The sequence below is a fragment of the Populus nigra genome, chromosome 19 (assembly GCF_951802175.1).
Source record: "Populus nigra chromosome 19, ddPopNigr1.1, whole genome shotgun sequence".
NCBI classification, from domain to species: Eukaryota; Viridiplantae; Streptophyta; class Magnoliopsida; order Malpighiales; family Salicaceae; genus Populus; species Populus nigra.
This window is the reverse complement of record NC_084870.1, coordinates 1,862,290-1,881,531: the sequence shown is the minus strand read 5'-3', so window position 1 is coordinate 1,881,531 and position 19,242 is coordinate 1,862,290. Positions and strand designations below refer to the sequence as shown.

At 31.8% G+C, this 19,242-nt stretch overlaps 2 protein-coding genes across 7 annotated transcripts; one reads left to right on the top strand and one right to left on the bottom strand.

Annotated features, from left to right (window-relative positions):
* Positions 1 to 1,326: 1,326 nt before the first annotated feature.
* Positions 1,327 to 10,683, top strand: LOC133679399 (protein SOSEKI 3-like). 3 transcript variants are annotated; one of them, XM_062101984.1, is made up of 7 exons: positions 1,327 to 1,837; positions 1,918 to 1,987; positions 2,222 to 2,337; positions 2,434 to 2,729; positions 2,799 to 3,316; positions 9,946 to 10,238; positions 10,330 to 10,683. In XM_062101984.1, exons 1-7 carry the CDS (start codon positions 1,639 to 1,641, stop codon positions 10,356 to 10,358), a joined length of 1,521 nt encoding a protein of 506 aa, XP_061957968.1. In that variant the 5' UTR covers positions 1,327 to 1,638; the 3' UTR covers positions 10,359 to 10,683. The 3 variants fall into 3 exon arrangements, with proteins under 3 accessions (XP_061957968.1, XP_061957967.1, XP_061957966.1); XM_062101983.1 differs by having other exon boundaries at positions 2,434 to 3,316; positions 10,333 to 10,683; XM_062101982.1 differs by having other exon boundaries at positions 2,434 to 3,316.
* Positions 10,684 to 14,291: 3,608 nt separating this feature from the next.
* On the bottom strand, positions 14,292 to 18,308 carry LOC133680597 (E3 ubiquitin-protein ligase RZFP34). Of its 4 annotated transcripts, none has more exons than XM_062103620.1 (13): positions 18,017 to 18,308; positions 17,604 to 17,721; positions 17,408 to 17,495; positions 17,223 to 17,282; positions 16,267 to 16,299; positions 16,084 to 16,161; positions 15,948 to 15,991; positions 15,640 to 15,680; positions 15,433 to 15,515; positions 15,247 to 15,338; positions 14,891 to 14,960; positions 14,761 to 14,802; positions 14,292 to 14,672 (listed from the first exon to the last, which is right to left on the bottom strand). In XM_062103620.1, exons 1-13 carry the CDS (start codon positions 18,030 to 18,032, stop codon positions 14,517 to 14,519), a joined length of 921 nt encoding a protein of 306 aa, XP_061959604.1. In that variant the 5' UTR covers positions 18,033 to 18,308; the 3' UTR covers positions 14,292 to 14,516. The 4 variants fall into 4 exon arrangements, with proteins under 4 accessions (XP_061959604.1, XP_061959606.1, XP_061959607.1 ...); XM_062103622.1 differs by having other exon boundaries at positions 17,810 to 18,307; XM_062103623.1 differs by having other exon boundaries at positions 17,604 to 17,757; positions 17,876 to 18,307.
* Positions 18,309 to 19,242: the final 934 nt, after the last annotated feature.

Sequence of the window (19,242 nt, the reverse complement as noted above, 5' to 3'; positions counted from 1 at the left end):
AAAAATACTCTCAATTAAAATTGATGAGTATTCAAAATAATTATGAGAATTTTATAGTCAACTCCTGGTATTTAAATACCAGCTTACTTGTAAGTCCAACATTTATACCAGAATATTGACCATTGATTTTCAGAGAAAATGTTTTTTTAGAGTTATTGAAATATTGACAAAATCCTTAAGGAATTCATGTGAAACCAATATTTTTTTTTGCATAGTTTGAATTTAATCATTTCGGATCTTAATTAATTAATGTGTTGAATTCTACATCTCGGATTAAATTAATGATTTTTATAGAAGCAAGCATTTGGACGGATGAAAACACAACTACACTAACAAATATAAAATCCGAATGTTTATAGATAGGAAATCTAAAATTAATATTAATGCATACATGCATGTTCTTGAATTGAGTCAACCATAACTTATTTTCCATAATTTATCAAACACAAATAAATAATTTTCTGTAATATAAAAACTACCAATTATGATCATATTTTATTTAATAATAATCTGTTTCAAAAATTGACTTTTTTTCTCATCAATCTCTCCATCCTATCTATTCATTCTTTTTTTTTCTTTTTTTTAAAATAAAAAAATCAAAATCAATTAAAAAAACACGATACATGCAAAAATTATCAAGTTATAAATGGATTTAATAACGGTTAAGAAGTTTTGCTTTATTTATTTATTTTATTCAAACATTAATACCAACTTATTTAAGAATTTATTAAAAAAAATTGAATGCATCGTGCTAGTGTAGGGAATGAACTTTTAAAATCATTTAGAGAAAGATTTAGTGTTGTTCTCAACTAATAGGAATGGTAATTTTATTCAAACTTGATAGTTATTCACTAGAATCAATTCTAATACATATGAAATTTTTAAATCAAATTTGGGTTTGGATAAAACAAAAAAATAATCAATTTCAAGTTTGTTATAGATATTGTTCTATCCAACCTAATCAAAAATATATAAATAACTTTAAAATTTGAAAAAAATTATATGTTATATGTATATTATATCGAACTGATTACATACTGAATTGTTGTAAATTATATTATTTGGGATGAGGATTAAAAATTCATACCCTACCAAGTTTGGGTTAAGCTTGGATAATTATTTTAGATTGGAGTTTGAGTATAGATATTTATTGTCCTGTCTACGATAAAGAAATTTAAAAAATAGGAGTTAAATATACAGTTTATGAAATCACGAGGACTGTTTAATTATTTGTATTAGATTACAGTGACTAAGTTATAATTAACCCCCCATCCCCCCCTTGAATTCGATTCTGCTCCCACGAGGGGGTAAAAGAAAACAAGAAGACAGACTGGGAAAAGCATAAAAAAGGCAACCACAAAAAAAAAACCCAGTCTTGTTCTTAGCTCCCAGCTCTCTCTCTCACACCCGCACACTCTCTCTCTATCTCTCTCTCTCTCTCAGCCTCTATCGAATCAGCCAAAAAAAAGTACGCGCAGAAAATAAGAAGCTAAAACGACATTTCCTTCCCTGTAGATTCTCTTTATAGAGTCACCATCACCGTTAAACACCGTAAAGATTCTGTATCTCGTTGACTGCTACCAGACGCTCTCAGGATTGCCAAGTTTTAGAATTTTTGTTAAGGGTTCTGATGTGATAATGGAGACGATGACAATGAAGAAGTACAACAGGCAAGTAAGTCCAGAGAGAGCAAAAGTGTGGACAGAGAGGTCACCAAAGTATCAACAACAGAATCGTAAAGTCCCTGTTGTTTATTATCTCTGTAGAAATCGTCAGCTTGAGCACCCTCATTTCATTGAAGTCCCTCTTGCTTCACCTGATGGTCTCTACCTTAGAGGTATTTTTAGTGAGTTTTTTGAACTGGGTTTTTATTTTTTTTTATTTTGAGATTGAATGTAATGTGATGTAATGTTGCAGATGTAATTGAGAGGCTTAATGTATTGAGAGGCAGAGGGATGGCTTCTTTGTATTCTTGGTCTTCTAAGAGGTCAAAGTTACTGTCTTTCTTCTGTTTTTAGTATTATGGACTGTTTGATTTGAAAATCATGAAAGAATTGAAATCTTTAATTTCTTTTGTTGAAAAAAATTGTGGGTTGCTTTTAGTTTTTTCTGTTCTCTAAATTTAGTAGAATAAGCGTTTTGGTTAGTTTATAGCTGGGTTTACCTTGCACTTCCTTGTGCTTATTTGTTTGTTTGTTTCTGTTTCTGTTGTTGACTGCAGAAGCTATAAGAATGGATTTGTATGGCATGACCTTTGTGAGGATGATTTAATTCTTCCTGCTCATGGAAGTGAATATGTTCTCAAAGGTTCTGAACTCTTTGAAGAATCTAATTCAGGTGGGTTATTTAAATCAATTTAAGTGATGGGTTAGTTGTTGTTTTATAACATGAAGGATAGGTTAAAGGGCTGAGAGCTTTAATTAATCTCCACAGATCGTTTCGCTCCTGTTGGAACCATAAAAATGCAAAATCTGAAACTATTGCCAGAACCCGCATCTTCTAGAAGTCAAGATGATTCCTCATCATCTGCAAGTTTGAATGGAAAGGAAACAAAGCATTCTCAGGAAGATGAAGTATCCCCTCCACAGCAACGTCCTGGCTCCTCTGGCGTGTCTCCAGAGTCTACAGTTGGAAAGAATTCTTCATGGAATGGCTCTCTTAGCTTGACAGAATACAAGGTTTACAAGAGTGATGGATTCGCAAATGCTTCAACACAGACTGAGGAAAATGTAAGCAGACCTAAATTCCGAGAAACTTGCTCAAGGGGTGTTTCGACTGACGATGGTTCTCTGGAACAGGAATGCAATGAGAATGATCAAATTCGACTTCCACAAGTGAAGGAAAATTCTGAGATATGTGAGAATTCAGTTTCCCCTCCCCCATCTTCCTCTAGTGCATCATCTTCGGGCGGGAAGACTGAAACTTTGGAGTCTCTTATTAGAGCTGATGTTAATAAAATCAACAGTTTTAGAATCCTTGAAGAGGAAGATATTCGAATGCCAAACAATGCAAGGCTCAAGGCCACTAATATGTTGATGCAATTGATAACCTGTGGGTCAATTTCAGTGAAAGATCACAGTTTTGGACTAGTTCCAACCTACAGGCCGAGGTTTTCTCATTCAAAACTTCCTTCTCCATTGTTCTCTACTTCTATGATGTTAGGAGAGCTTGATTGCTTGTCAGAGAATCCGAGGATGATGGGCCTCAGATTGGAAGAAAAAGAGTATTTCAGTGGGAGCTTGATTGAGACAAAAATGCTCAAGGAAGGAGATGGACATCCTAGTCTGAAGCGTTCTTCTTCCTTCAATGCAGACAGGTTAACCTTTTTTCAACTCTTTAGTTTTAAATTCTATGCATATCATTTAAATCTGCTGGCTTTTTTGCCCTCCCTCGGGGATCTCTTGCTGCTGGTTGGTTTTGTGTTACCTAAGGAGTTATTACACGACATTCTTACATATTTTGCAATAGGAGTATGCACAAACTAAGGGTTGGCTTGTTGAATGATGACTTTAATTGGGGTCATATTAGCTTCAACAATTAGGCTTGCTAACCAGCTTGTGGATGGTTGAAAATTTTACAAGACAGGTGTTCAGAAAGATTGACACGCTTCAGAACCTAAGTTGACTACCCTCTTGACTAATTATTCGAAAGTTCTGTTAGGCTAATTAACACAACTGGTTAAGGTTTTGATGTGGAATTGTCCCTTAGATTGTTAATTTGAGGTTTGAAGAAAAGTTTGCAACTTGACCAAACAAGAACCTTGCCTTGAAGAATTAAAGTTATTTGCAATTGATCATCTCCACCCTACACTTATAATGAGATGCGAATGTGAAATATAAATTACAACGAAGTTGATCAAACCTTCAAGAGTTTGCAAGTTGAATCAAGAACTTAAGATGAGAATTACTCAACCACACAAGAGAAAAAGACACACAATATGCGGCAACCTTAGATAAAAATTCATCATATGCATAAAAATCCTTACATAAGAGTATTTATATGTAAACCTTAAAACTAATGGGTCAAGCATGTCCTCAATTTAAATAAAACTCAAATTAATTAAAATAAGGTTTAAAATAATAAAAATAAATAAAACAATAGTCTAAGATTATTTTTCACCATTTGCCACAAATGATAGTGAAAAATATCTAAGAGAAATAATTGTTGAAGAATCCTTGCTGAATAAAATTCTGATGCCTTGTAAAATAAGAATTAATTTCTGACCAATTAAATCTTCTTGTTTGATGTTGAATCATTGTAAAATAAGTAACCCTAAGGCTGCCACATAAATTCCCAATAGCATTAAGGACTACTTGTAGTGAATGAAATTTATTACTCTTAAGGAAACAATGTTTTTTCTGTTTTCGCACTTTACTGGCAGATTAGAGGTCTAACTTCAAACACGTTGTTCTCTCTTGTCTAGATGAATTAGCTTACCTACCGTATATCGTTGAAAAGGTACGAATATCTAGTTTCCAACTCAACTTGAATGACATCCTAAATCCTTATGTAGCTTCAGATATGACCCGAAAAGTAGACAAAGGTCCAGGCTGGCAGATTTGAACCTTTTTAACTTGATCTCCTTTTGGACCCTCTTCATTTTAGGCCTTAAAATAGACCCAATGCACACTCCTAATGGATCCTTTGATGTCATAGACAAGATTGCATCATCCCCTCTCTCCTCAAAAGAATTCGACCTCGAATCTTGACCTATATCAAACAAAGAAAGATCAGAAACTTTGAATATAGCACTAACATTATACTCACTTTGTAGATCCCCTTTGTAGGCATTAATTCCTTTAAGGAATATGAATGAACCGTATCCTCTAAGCATCAACTTTGATTTTCTATGTCCAAGAAATCTCTCATTGCATATATGCACCTAAACTCAATCTCCTAGTTCAAAGACTATTTTTTCATCTTTTGTTTGTTTGAAATGCATAATCCTCATTATTTGTCTTAACATGTTATCGTACCTTCTTAAGCACTGCGTTCATCACATGTACTTTTCTATTATCATCAAGTCTAATCCTTTCATCAATAAGTATAAAAACCAAATCTAGTAGAGTTAAACCATAAACTATTTTAAATTTTGAATAATTTTTCTAATTTAATAGATTAGCACATAACAATTTTTTTTGTAACATATTAAACAAAAATCATAAATGCTCAATATGCACACCTAAATTCTTACTATGAATATCATTAAAGTAATCAATAACAAAGCTATTTATGAATGCACATAACATATGATTCATCAATCTCATTAAATTACTATGTACAATAGTAAGATTAAACAACATGACTAACCATTCAAACAATTCATATTTAGTCTTTAAGTTATTTTTTCTTTCATCTTCTTTTTTTTTTTATAATAATTTGATGATAACAAATTTTCAAATCAATCTTACTAAACATACAAGATCCATGCAACTCATTAAGAATATCATAAAGTCTATGGATATGATATTTATACTTTACCATACTATTGTTGATTGTACTCTTTACCAATGGCAAACTTCTACGGAACTCATTGAGAAATACATATAAAGATTTAGACAACAACTTCGACCCTTTATCAGAAAGTCTTACTAAATTCTGATCGTCTTGAAATTTTAACTCAAGATAAAAAAAGATCTCTAAAAACTTTAGGTAAAATTTGAGCTTGTTCGAACGATCGGATAAAAAATTATGCTTGTTGGTGTAAAGTTGCGTAGTAGGACAAATTAAGCTCAAATCCGAATTTGTTTGTCCTATATCATCCTCAAAATCTTATAACAAAGATATAGCAACACTAGGAATAAAATAATCATGATTGTTAGTGTTAAAATATGCTTCTTTATAAACAAGTAAAATCATAGTCATGTTAGAAAAATAAAAATTTTTTTATCTCTCTTTTGTATAGAAACTTAAGGTTTGCCTATATTTTTTACTCTTCTTTTTTCATTCTTATTTTCTTCTCTCCACATTCAGCTTCAATTCACCTTTTTTTTGCCTTAGCTGAATCTGAGTCTTTTTTCTCCCCTTTTTTTTTTTTATTCTTAAGGATCACTTTATTTTCACTCTTTAAACTCACCACCTCATATGATTTATTTGTCTCCTTGGTTTTGCATACTCTTTTCAGCTTTAATTGATCTTGTTTAAGCCTTGTAAATTCTTTTTTGCCAACTTTTGCCTCCAACAACACTATATGAAATAGTAATTGATAATAATTTCAGATAAACACGATATACTAACCACTTTCATACATATTTTTGCTTAATAACCACGACCTCACGTTGTTGTATTACCATTTCAACTTAACTTTTCCTTTTCAATTTCAATTGGTTTTCATAAACCTGTTTAAGTGATAATGATACAAGTGTGTATGTCCTTCCATCATTCTCAAGAGAATATCTACTTTTAAATCCATCATGCTTGACCTTCCTATCAAATTATTAAGGTCTCTCCAACAATAAATGACTAGCATGTATAGGAACCACATCACATAAAACCTCATCCTTATACTTTCCAATCGAAAGAGAAATCAAAACCTGTTTAGTCACCATAATTTCATCACATTCATTTAGCCATTGAAGCTTATAAAGTCTATCATGCTTAACAATGTTTAGATTCAATTTCTTAACTAGTACTAGCAACATTAGCACAACTCTTTTACTATCAATAATCACACTACACGCCTTGTTACTAATGTGACATATAGCATGAAAGATGTTCTATTTTTGTTTCTCCTTTACCAATTTGACAGCAACTTCTTGATCGTTAGCCTTTGAAAACTTCTTTTCTTTATTTTTAGAATTATCACCCACACTCATCATTCACTGTAGCCCTAATGGTAGACATTTCAACTTCATTGTCCTTACGACTAAGAACACCTTGTGTACAAATCACCCCAACAAACTTACTTATTAACATCTCCATCATAAGTTCCATTCTATCCTGCCTTTCCTCTATTGTTTTTGCTTTTTTTTGTTCCACACATTTTGAAGACATTGTTTATATCCGAAATAAAGGTTAGTAACAAATAAATTTTTTTTTCCTCACTCAAACCTCAAGTGTTTACTCTTTTAATAAAATTCATTTCTCTCGTGTTTCACACAATTTATTAGGCTTTTCATTCTAATAGACTCGTTACGTATTTTACCATTCTATCCCCATACTTTGGTTTTTAAAAATAACTTAACTTATCAAACAATTAATCAAACTACGAAATGATTTATTTATATTTAAAGACTCAAGAATCAAGAATTATTCGAACTTTCAAAACAAAACTTGAGAACAAACTTATGTGAAGCAATGTAAATTTGTGCAAATATAATGACGAAAACAAAGACACGAAATAAAAGCAAGAATTATTATTAAAAAAAATGAAAACTATGAAATTTAAGAAAATAAAGAACTCCATGCAAGAAATCAAGAAACTATCCTATCCAAATTTATTAGAAATCAATCAAGATTACCAAGAATTTCCAAGACAAGTTTCAGCTAAACCCTAGTTCATGCAAGATCCAAAATTTCTAAATTGCTTGACATGTGATTTTGATTCTTTTTTTTCCAAAATATAATGACGAAAACAAAGACACGAAATAAAAGCAAGAATTATTATTAAAAAAAATGAAAACTATGAAATTTAAGAAAATAAAGAACTCCATGCAAGAAATCAAGAAACTATCCTATCCAAATTTATTAGAAATCAATCAAGATTACCAAGAATGTCCAAGACAAGTTTCAGTTAAACCCTAGTTCATGCAAGATCCAAAATTTCTAAATTGCTTGACATGTGATTTTGATTCTTTTTTTTCCAATAGGTAGCTGAATTTCTCAAGTCCAAAGATAACACAATTTGTTGTTTGTATGCAATTTTTTTCCAGATAACTTCAAGGCTTTTTTTTTAATCAAGATTCCACCAAAACACCACAAATATTAAACAAGATTCAATCTTTTTTTTTTGTAATAGCTGAAATCCTAGAGAAAAAAAAACTAGGAAACACAAGAACACAAACCCTAGATATGGTAAGATCTAAAAAAAAAACCCTATAATTACTTGTAATGATGAAAATTAAAAAGATATAACCTGAAATTAGTCGTGTTTTGATACCAAATTGATGCGGAATTGTCTTTTAAATTGCTAATTTGAGGTTTGAAGAAATGTTTCTAACTTGACCCAATAAGAATCATGCCTTGAAAATCCAAAGTTATATGTAATTGATCACCTCCACTCTATACTTATAATGAGACACGAACAAGAAGTATAAATCATAATAAAGCTGATCAATCCTTTAAAAAGTTTGCAAATTCAATCAATAACTTAATATGAGAATTACTCAACCACACGAGAAGAAGGGATACAACATGTGGAAACCTTAGATAAAAATTCATCAACTGCATAAAAATCCATCAACTGCATAAAAATCCTTGTATAAGAGTATTTATATATAAATCGTAAAACTAATAGGTCAGATATGCATCTAATTTAAATAAAACCTAAACTAATTAAAATAAGGTTTAAAATAATAAAAATAAATAAAATAATAGTCTAAGATTATTTTTTACCATTTGCTGCAAATGATAGTGAAAAATACCCAAGAGAAATAATTATTGTAGAATCCTTACTAAATAAAAACCTGATGCCTTATAAAATAAGAATTAATTTCTAATTAATTAATTATTCTTGTTTGATATTGAATTCTTGTAAAATAAATAACCCTGAGGCTGCTGCATAAGTTTTTAATAGCATCAAGGACTCCTTATGGTGAATGGAATCCATAACTCTTAAGGAAACAATGTCTTTTCTGTCTTTGTATTTTTCTGGCAAATTCTAGACCCAACTTCAAACACATTTTCTCTCGTCCGGATTAATTAACTAGCCTACCATATATCATTGGAAATGTATAGATATCCAGTTTCCAACCCAACTTGAATAGCATCCTAAATCCGCCTGTAACTTCAGATATAACCCGAAAAGTAGACAAAGGTCGAGGCTAGCAAATTTGAACCTTTTTAACCCAAGCCTCTTGACTTGACCCATTAAGCTTCTCTTGGATCCACTTTGTTTTAGGTCTTAGAATAGGCCCAATGGACACTCCTAATGAATCTTTTAATATCATAGTTAGGATTGCATAAGGTTGTCAACTAGCTATTCTTGAGGCAACATGTATGAATCAAGCTTGAGTGTTCGGCTTGGCCCCAAGGCTTGATAAAGAGAAGTCACAATGTCAATTTCTTACTATTGTTTTTCAGTTTAGTATTGTTTGGAGGGATCCTATAATGTTGGATGTTGCATGATGGTGATTACTTGTAGAGCAAAAATCTCTTCTTTATGTGGACTTGCAAAACTGTTGCACCACCATCTATAAACTTACTACTTGCTCTGCACTTTAGGTGTTAATATTTAGGTCACATTAAATGTCCCACTGTATTTAAAGCCATCCTAGAATGCTGGTATTCAAAAGCGCAAAGCTTTTTTGCATGAAGAATTTTCTAGTTTATAGTTGGTCTGCACAACAAAGGGTCATTATGTTACCGTTTATTATTTGTATAATGTTCAATTGTAATGTTGTTAGGTTATTATCATGGTAGTTGATCCTGCCGTGAGATGAACTTGTTTGAGTTGCTGTGGAGCATAGAACAATATCCTGATGTGAAATGAATCTATTTATAATCACCTGTTTCAACTTTGGTTCTTTCCTTTCATAGAGACACGACATTTGTTTTTGTTTGATCGAAAAATAAAAGAAGGAATTAAGGTGGCTTTGTTCTTCCCCCCCTCCCCTCCGGTACTAATAATGGTAGTTCAGGTGGGGGTCATGGATTAATGGGTCAGCTGCATGGATTTTATTGACTTCTTTTAATAAGAATACTAAACATATTTAACACAGGAAATAGTTCTGCATTCTTCCTTTATTTCTTTGTTCACCTTAATTAAAAACATAAATTAAATTGCAGGACGTGTAAACAACCAGATTCAGTTGAAGACAATGAAGAGTCAACCTCTGGACGCTCAAAATGCATTCCACGATCAAAAGCCTCCCTAAGCAAGCAACCGCACAGTGAATCTTTGCGATCGCCTGTTTCTGATAAACCTAGAAACTCCTCTAACGGGGCTAATGGCTCTCAAGTAGTACACAATAGCTCATCAAATGGTGGCAGTAAAAGAATCACAGAGCCTGGTTCAGGTAAAAAACAATCAAAGAAGCTCGATTCTTTCAGAGAGGAGAGGGTGATCAAAATTGAAGAAAGTTAAGTGTTGACTCCAATCTATTCTGAAAGTAGCTGCTAAAGTTTAATCTTGTGTTATCAGATTTTGACATTATCCTCATTTCCTCCCAGCAGGCTTGCTTCAGGAGCTCGGGTTATAATCCACTCCAAAGCATCTTGTGACCCTTCTTCTGTTTGCAGTTCTTAGGGCACAATTTGGAGGCAGGCTGACCAATGGTAACAAACAGTTAGTTCCATTTGAAAAGGTGTGTTGATTGTGTAAAACTACTAGTTTTCAAATTTTCTTTAAATTTCAAATGATGGTTAATTTATGTGCCGGTCCATGTAATGATCCTGTAAATCTCAAAAGTTTTAAAGGGTAGAGAAAACAATGGGAAATAACCCATTTGCAAGGGTGCAAGTTCAGGCATTGTCTACTGGGTGTCATCTTTTTTTTTTTAAATGGAACCGTACCTTTGCTTGTAAGCTGTAGTCACAAAATCATCCCTTAGTATGCAACTGACATTATTACTTCTTTGGAAACGAGAAAAGGTATCATAGGCATTATGAGGTAATGTCACCATTCTCATGGGATTCCTGTGGTCAACATCAAGCTATATCTAAAATAGGCTCAAGGGTTATAATTAGCTAACAATTTGAGGGAAAAGGTGGTTGACTTGTTACCAAAACCTTCTCTTGATTATTTAAAACCTGCTGTAACTTGTTGGGTATAATATTGCTAGTGCCTTGTGTTTTCTTTGTTTTTTTAAAAAAACATCTGTTCCTTTCCGACAAATTGTAGCCAATCTACTGGAAAGGCCACTCAACAAGAAAAGTTTTATATTCACGTGGTACTGAATTGCTTTTTATATGCTTTTCTCTGGAACGGTGAACGAGGTTCTCCTTTTTATATGCTCGGTTGAATGAGGTTTCAACCTGGGAAAAAGCCTCGGAGACCGAGAAATCACTGGCAGTGCTGTTCGGTTTCAGGGCTTATTTTTTTAACCTTATTTTTTTTTGACTTGAGTAGGGTTTTCTCGAAGCATAATGAGATTAGTCAAAGGTATTTTTCAGTCTAGAACAGGCCAAACCAGCCCCCTTGCATTGTTTTTATTTTTTATTCTCCTTGGAGCCATTGATTACTAAGGTTACTTTAACTCTACGAGAGGAAGAAGACAAGCCACTGTTCCATAAAATGTCAGGTTTAAAAAAATATAAAAAAGTAATTTAAAACAGACTTGACTGAGAGAAAAAACTTTTTTATAATTTAATTAGATAATAAAAGAATAGGTATCGATAATAAATGGATTAACTAAAAAAAAAAAAATCATGGTAACCTAAAAAGAAAAGAAAGAAAAAAATAATGAAGCTAATGTGGAAGGATAAAAAAAAGGGGACCTAAGCTAACTTGAGTGAGTATGCAAAATATAAAAATCGAGTTATGAGATTAGGATAAACAAATAAAACACAAAAAAATACAAGTCTAATTCTAAAAAAAAAATCTAGTGCACAAGGACATATTTAAAATAAGGTCAATATATATAAAGGAAAAAAAACTTACCAAACTCTGCAACCTGAATCATATAAATAAAATAACCAAATGAAAGATAAACCGAGAAATAAATAAAATAACCAAATGAAAGATAAACTGAGAAACATCACAAAACTCAATTCTAAAACAACATAATGCTAAATGAAAAAACACAAGAAATATTAAATTTTTAAAAAGCAACCCTAAAAAAAATTGAGCCAACCTAGATCAACTGACGAAACTCAAGTTCTAAATGACGGTACCAAGATAGACAAATATATAAATATTAATTTAAAATTTTTATCAAAGTAAATAAAATAGTAATAAAAAAAATAAAGATCAAATTTATTAGAAAAAAACCCAAAGGACTATGAAATTGTAAAAAATCATTTTAAATAAAATAAATAACAATTAAAAAAATGAGAGTCAAGTTTAAAAGATTAAGAAATTCAAGGGGGTGAGATTGAAAAAAAATCTAATTTTCTAAATTATATATATATATATATATAAAATTATTCTAAAAATTGAAGGATGAAACCAGAAAGAAAATATAAATTTAAAAAATTAGCAAAAACAATTAACAAAAAATGACAAATAAAAAGACCAGAGATAACTAGAGTTATTTTAAAAATTAGTGTAAAATTCTACTAAAAGAAAATAAGTAAAAACAACTAAGTCCAGTCTCAAATTGAATAAATGCTAAAGTATGAAACTTAAAAAAGAGCCTAAAATAGAAAATAAAAAACCAAGTAAATACAGACGAACCTCCTAAACGTTTGTTAATCTTTAAAACTTATAGCTCATGAAATCCTAAACCCGAGCTCAATTCCTAGCTTATTTAATGTTCAAGAATGAAATCGAAAAGAAAAATCAATTTAAAAAATCTGTAAAAAAAAAACAAGCAAAAAAACGAGGATCAAATTAAATATGAAAAAAAACTTAAAGAGGATAAAATTGTAAAAAAAAAAACAAATCTAAGAAATTATCCCAAATAAAAAAACAATAAAAAAATGGGGACCAAATTTGAAAGGTTAAAAAAATTAAAGGGGATGAAATTTAAAAAAGAATTTTAATTCTATAAATTATTTAAAATAAAACAAATATAAATAAAAAGAATAAGGACTAAATTTGAAGAGAGAACAAATTGAAGAGGCTACTTTAAAATTTTTAGAAGGTAACATGAAATCAAGGTAGATAGAGATAAATGAAAAGAAAAAGAAAAGACTACCAATGCTAAATCGGAGGGCTATTTGGAACACGAGAGGAAATCAATGGGTTATATTGTTTATTACTTGTAAGTTATAGGGTTTTTACCTTTTGAATTCATATTAGTTGGTATCGTAACAACGTTATAAAATTAGGTTTTATCTATCTATCTTTAATTTTTCGTGTTATTAGTCTTTGTGTTTAGTTCTTGAATTTGCGACAACTTTATTAAAAAAAGAGCAAAAGTTTATGTTTAGTTTTAGTTATTGATGAATCATATTATAAAAAAAAAGAAGAAGAAGAAGAAGACCTTGTTTTTCATCATATTGAGTACTTGTGTGAGGTTTATTTATATATTTTTGGTTTTTTATTGAATTTTTCTTGAATTTATTAAAGATTAATAGTTTTTGTGATGTTTGTAGTTTATGATTTATTATAAGCATAGGGTTTGAGTTTCTTTCATTCAATAACTTTAGTAGCTTGATTTAAATAATCATTATATTAGATTTTATTTTCAGTTTTATTTTAACTTTCTTGGGTTATTTCAAGGTTTTTAACCTCTAGGTTTGTATATAAACTTTAGAATTAAAACTTAAAACTCTAAAACTTGAGGGATTGAATATGCTTAAATTAAAACTTTAAGGCTCAAATTGAATTTTTATGTGCCTTTTGAACAACATGCTCTGTTTTTTTAATTTATTTTGGTTCTCGCTCCTTCAATTTTTTTTAATTATAACCTTAAATTTAATTGAACTTCTGAATTTTCTTTTACACTTCACAGACATAGGAGCACGTAAAGAGAGACAAGTCTCAATAAATAAAATGTTGTTAATAGTAAAATTATAAAATTCGATAATCAGAATAATAATGAAAAAAAGGGTTCAAGAAATACTGCCGTCCACACTTAATGGTGTCTAACGACGCAATAATCTTCAATCAAATTGCATATTCTTTTTTTAGTTTTATTGTAATTCTTTCACAGGAGCATATGAATCCCTACATGGAATTGCATAATTGTAAATGCAATTATGAGAAATATTAGAGAAAGTTTTCGGGAAAAAATAATAATGTAAAAGGAGAGATTTAATTTTATCTTTTTTCATTTTTTCTAATTAACAAATGAGAAATTATTATATTAACCTTGTTCATTCTCTGGGACCAAACGGTTATTATTTTTTTCTCTTATAACTAATAATCTGACGTTATTATAGAAATAGATCTTATTAAAAGCGAGATTTACATGAAAAGAGAAAAAAATAAATTTGTTGTTTTCTTGATTTGGGGTGAGGAGCCATAATTGAGCTGTGCAGGTTTTAACTTTTAACCTCTTGGGCTCATTGAAGAAACAACGGTAACATGGAAGAGTAAAATGATTAGTGACTGATTACCAGCCCATTTGTGTACAAGAAAACCCAGATAAACCTCCATGACATATCAAAATTTTGCCATTTCCTGTGAGGAATTGTAACTAGAAAGATCCTTTTACTGATACAATGTAGATGGATTAACAACGTTAAACAAGAATAACTTTCCTTCCCTGTTGGCATGTTAGTGACACTAACCATGCAAAAGAATGGTAACTTCATTTAATCTCAATGCCTACTTCTGATGAGCATGATGCAGCAGGGCCTCCTCGTGTCTGTCTGGTATTGTATGAGTTGCATCTCAAGCATTTATGTGCCACAATGTGGAATTGGACATGGGAATTTGCTCCGCAATCATTGCAGAGAATCCACACCTGGTTGTAAGCAAAAATCAGTCAGCAATTTCTATGGAAAATGGCTATCAAATGATCAAGGCATTCCGGGTCAACTTTAGATTCTCACCATTTTATTCTGGTACGTTTGGGGCATCGGAGTTGCAGCAATCTGCTTTGAAGTTTAAAAACAGTTAAGATACATAAACTGGGACGACATGGGAAAATTAAACAGGAATACTAACAAGGATTTTAATTACCTCTTGATCAAGCTTTTTCCACAATCTTGTCATATCACATATGGACTTGGAGCAAACTGGGCATGAATACCTGCAAAGTCAAGTTATAAATGAACCAACCCATTAGCTGACATTTTCCAGATGAGAGATGGAAGGAAACATGAAACAAAAATGCTGCAAAACCAAAGATACGCTTTTTGTCATAAAACACAAATGCTGCAATGAGGAATTTCAAGGATGTGATATGTTTCTAGAAAAAAGAAAAGATGTGAGAGCAATTTTGAATCTGAAATTAATTAAAGAGGATAGAGCAAAATAAAAGTACAAAGAAAATGCTGCAAGCAAGCATGAATTTGAGCAAGATGCATAGTGCTTACCGGTAATGTTGTTCCATCTCTTTCAAGCATTCCAAATGTATTGTGTGTCCACAAGGCAACACAGTGATATCTCTCATAGTGTCAAATAGAAACTGTATGGAAAAAAAAAAAAACTTCTCTAAGTATCAAGAAACTTTTCAAAATTTTCGATACATAGGTGTTACATTGTATTAATGCTTTGTTTACCTCAAAACAAACAGGGCAATTATGGTGCATAGCCCTTTCAACACAACGGTGTGCATCCTTCATTAACATTGAATAACAACAACCTGGTGAACAAAAATATCTTGAAATATCAGTTTGATTGATTCAAAAGAAGAAGAAGAAAAAGGGCAAAGAGATTGCAGTTTTCAATTCCAATCAAGGTTATTGGCTTGTTATCTTCCCACTCACCACATTTGTTGCAATGGAAGAAATTTTCCTTTCCTCCAGTTCTGTAAAGGCAATGACAACAAAATCAATGAGTTTAAACTTGTAATTCGGATAGTATTCAGAGGAAAGCTATTTAGACCATGAAAGAGCTTCATGACCTGGAAATAGAACGAGTAACTTGATAAGAAAATACAATGTGAAAGAAGTATACACAAGAAGGTTCAGAACTCCAGATAGGTTATTGTAATGCTCATATGGTGTAGCCATTCAAGACTAAACTAGAAATGAACTGAAGAAGAAAAAAGTGAAACAGGAATTAGATGTATTACCTGCATATTCCACACTCATCACAATGGTATTGATTTTTTGAAACCTGAACAAAAAAATCATTTCGGATTACTACAAAAACTGTGTATATTAGCAAAATGGAAGTAAAAAAGATCAATGAGAAGTATGGAAAAGTACATCATCATCGAAGAACTTGCACTTAGAACAGTAGTATTTCCCCATGCAAACTCCACAGTTTATGCAATTTTGCTTAACCTGTTAAATGCAACACAGGAATATTAAGAATTCACACACTTCTATCTTAATTGTCAAAAATCCTTTGACTTGTACATCATCTAATTTTATGTTGCAGACACTTACATCTTGTTCGGTGTCACAGAGTGAACAAATAACCTGAAAAGGAAAGTTTAACAGGATACAATCAGAGAAAACTAAGAAAACCAACACAATAAACCATATCTAAAAAAGACATGAAAGAAACATTATGCCATAGTTATATGACCAGGCTCAAGGCTTGAGTTGTGCCTTGCCCTGCCTTGCCCAAGTAAACTTCAAAACAAAATCATTTAAAAAAAACAAAATTAAAACGATTTCATTTTGGAAAAAATTTAAGAAAAGTCCCAGGAGTTGTTGTTAGTTGACCTGCTAGGTCACCCGAGTTTGACCGGGTAAATGTCCATCCTAGTTTGAAAGGAAATCTGGGCCAAGCTTCGAGATTATGGCCTAAAGCCTTCAACCAAACCTTATCCTAAAACACGCAATTATCTCATTGGTTATATGTGATGTGGAAATCAAAAGTGACACCTTTTATCATAAAAATAAACCTTATCCAAAATCATGGATTTTTCAATAAGTGTACACAGTTTGTTCCTAGCAGGACATCTTCCTGTTTTGTATTCATTCTTGCGAGTCTTCAAAAATTGTCCAAGCTTTACCTTTTGTCCATATATTTCTGTCTCCGTCTCAAAAAAACATGTAAAATTCTTGAGACCACCAATTGCAAAAGTCTACTTACTTTAAGAGATATAATGAAAAAGGGCACAAAAGTGAAATATTCAACCACATGCTCTCATAGAGTCATTTTTTTCTCCCTTTAGTCATCAAACAAGGCTCCTCTATTGCAATAACATTAAATTGTGGACATGACTAGAAAATGACTACTAAGCTGCGGAATGGCATGGAGTATAGATGAAACGAATCAAGTGCATTCCAAATCAATCAAACTGTGTACCTTCAAACAATTTCGATTCAGGAACACAAAATAATTACGAGAGATGACTGGCAAAAGTCTATTGCAGAAAGAAATAAAAGAATACCTTTGTGACTTCATGGCGAGGAATATCATGTCGATCAAGTGGGTTAGTTTCCAACCCATTCTGTTTATACAAAAACCAGGTTAAGAATTAACTAAACATCTATACTAAGAATATGAATTATCTGTCAAAGAACAAGAGGAGAAGGGAGTAAAGAAGAAAGATCATAGTTTTTTGTACATATATACCTTAGCATCATTATGACAATGCCTGCAATCAAAGATTTCATTGCAACAAGGTGCTCTAATCTTGCATCTCCTCCTATAATGTGAGCATCTAATTGAAGCAAGGAAAATTAACTTAGAAAAATCTTGAATCAGTCTACAAATAAAGGGCAAGGGACCAAATTATAAAATGAATTTGACAACAGAAAATAAGACATACCCATAATTCCCAGAACCAATCTCCATCAAAGATGCTTCTGTATCTCCAAATTCAAGAAAATCTGATTGTGCCACGGATTCACTCCCCATTCTCTTCAATTCTAGAAACTCTTCAACACCTGAATCGATAAACACACAGCCAACTCAATCAACAACTGTTTCATTAAAAAGAACAGAAATCAATGAAAGAAAGAGCAAAGCACAAACCCAGAAAAGAACTTTCAGAAAAACACAATACTAATCAAGCTTTTAGAGAGATTAAGAGAAACCCACTATTTATCTCTCTATAACCCTCTCTTCTCTCTTCTCTGTGTCCACACAAAAATCAAATCGAAGTAGTATTGGTTATTGAAAGGGCCGAGTCAGCGACACGCAAGGAAGGCAAAGTAAATTAACCTGCAAGTAAAAAACTACCTAAAATAGAAACCATGAAAACTTGTGACTGTACTTTGTTTCCAAGTAAACAACGTACGCACCAAACACTAATGTGCTGTTATACTTAATGCATGGATGTTGGATATGGGAGGTTTTTATTTCTCAAGACTGTCTGATTCTATACAGCTGTGAGTGAGTTTGAGTCCAATCACTGAGTAGTAGGCATGAGCTGTGGGCATAAATTCGATGACTCGTTTGCCTTTTTTATGCTTTGTGAGGTCGGTGGCGGGAAAGAACCGGTTGGACAATAAAGGGCTCGGGATTTTTTAGAGGGGATTTAACTGCTTTTAACTGTAATGGGTGTTCTGGAGATGACAAGGTTTTTGAGCATTACGCGCTTCATTGCGGGTAATGCCTACCCATTAACATGTTATTTAGCGAATTATTTTCATTTAAAATCTTTATTTTGTTTTAATATATATATATATATATATATATATATATATATTACTTTTAAAGTAAACTTAATGTTAATCCAACTTTACACCTATTTTCCACTCTTATTAATCATTGATTTTCACCCATGCCTAGTTGCTTTGCAAATAAATATAGACTCTATCTTAAAACTCTTCATAATAAGCTCGTAACCATATAGTATAATATAATATACTTGCTGGAATGGGAAGTGATTGTCACGGTGATGGAAAACGCGTGGACAATGGCTAGGTCGATTGGTGATGGAATATCCAAAAGTGCAAAGTGCCACATGATTTTGGACAAAACAGCTGTTGTGGTGGTGGCGCCGGCTCCGCCGCCCCTCGTTTTTCTCCTTTTATAAATGAAACAGAATCGGATACGTACACCCACATATCCATTCAATTGGATAGGATCTGACTATGTGCTGATTAGGCATGGACCCTCCCTGTTAGTCTTATCATTGCCATCTATGATGTTGTGTTATCTGTCTCAAATTATAACTTGGTAGGGTTAGCCTAAAGCCAACTAGGTCCACTCTATTTTTAAATTGTTTTGATTTAGATTTTAGAATTAATATATAAAACAATTTGTTAAATTTTTCTAAATATACCGAATTAATATTAAAAAAATGCATTATTATGATTGCTCAAGAATCTCAATTAACATTGTTACCCTGTTTATTTGCTGGAAAGTAGTTTTTTTTTCAAAAGTGAATTTCGAAAAAATAAATTATTTTCTGATATTTGATAGTGTAATGAGAAATAAGTTGGAAAACACTTTCCAGTGTT

Bases quoted from the DNA above. Each gene is read 5' to 3' on its own strand.
- LOC133680597 (XM_062103620.1), bottom strand. The intron at 17,496-17,603 runs GTATGTCTTATT...TGCTTCAATTAG, and splicing joins ATTGGTTCTGGGAATTATGG to ATGCTCACATTATAGGAGGA. The intron at 16,162-16,266 runs GTAAGTGTCTGC...TGCATTTAACAG, and splicing joins TCTGTGACACCGAACAAGAT to GTTAAGCAAAATTGCATAAA.
- LOC133679399 (XM_062101982.1), top strand. From the start codon at position 1,639: ATGGAGACGATGACAATGAAGAAGTACAACAGGCAAGTAAGTCCAGAG. The intron at 3,317-9,945 runs GTTAACCTTTTT...ATTAAATTGCAG, and splicing joins TCTTCCTTCAATGCAGACAG to GACGTGTAAACAACCAGATT. The intron at 10,239-10,329 runs GTTAAGTGTTGA...ATTTCCTCCCAG, and splicing joins GGTGATCAAAATTGAAGAAA to CAGGCTTGCTTCAGGAGCTC.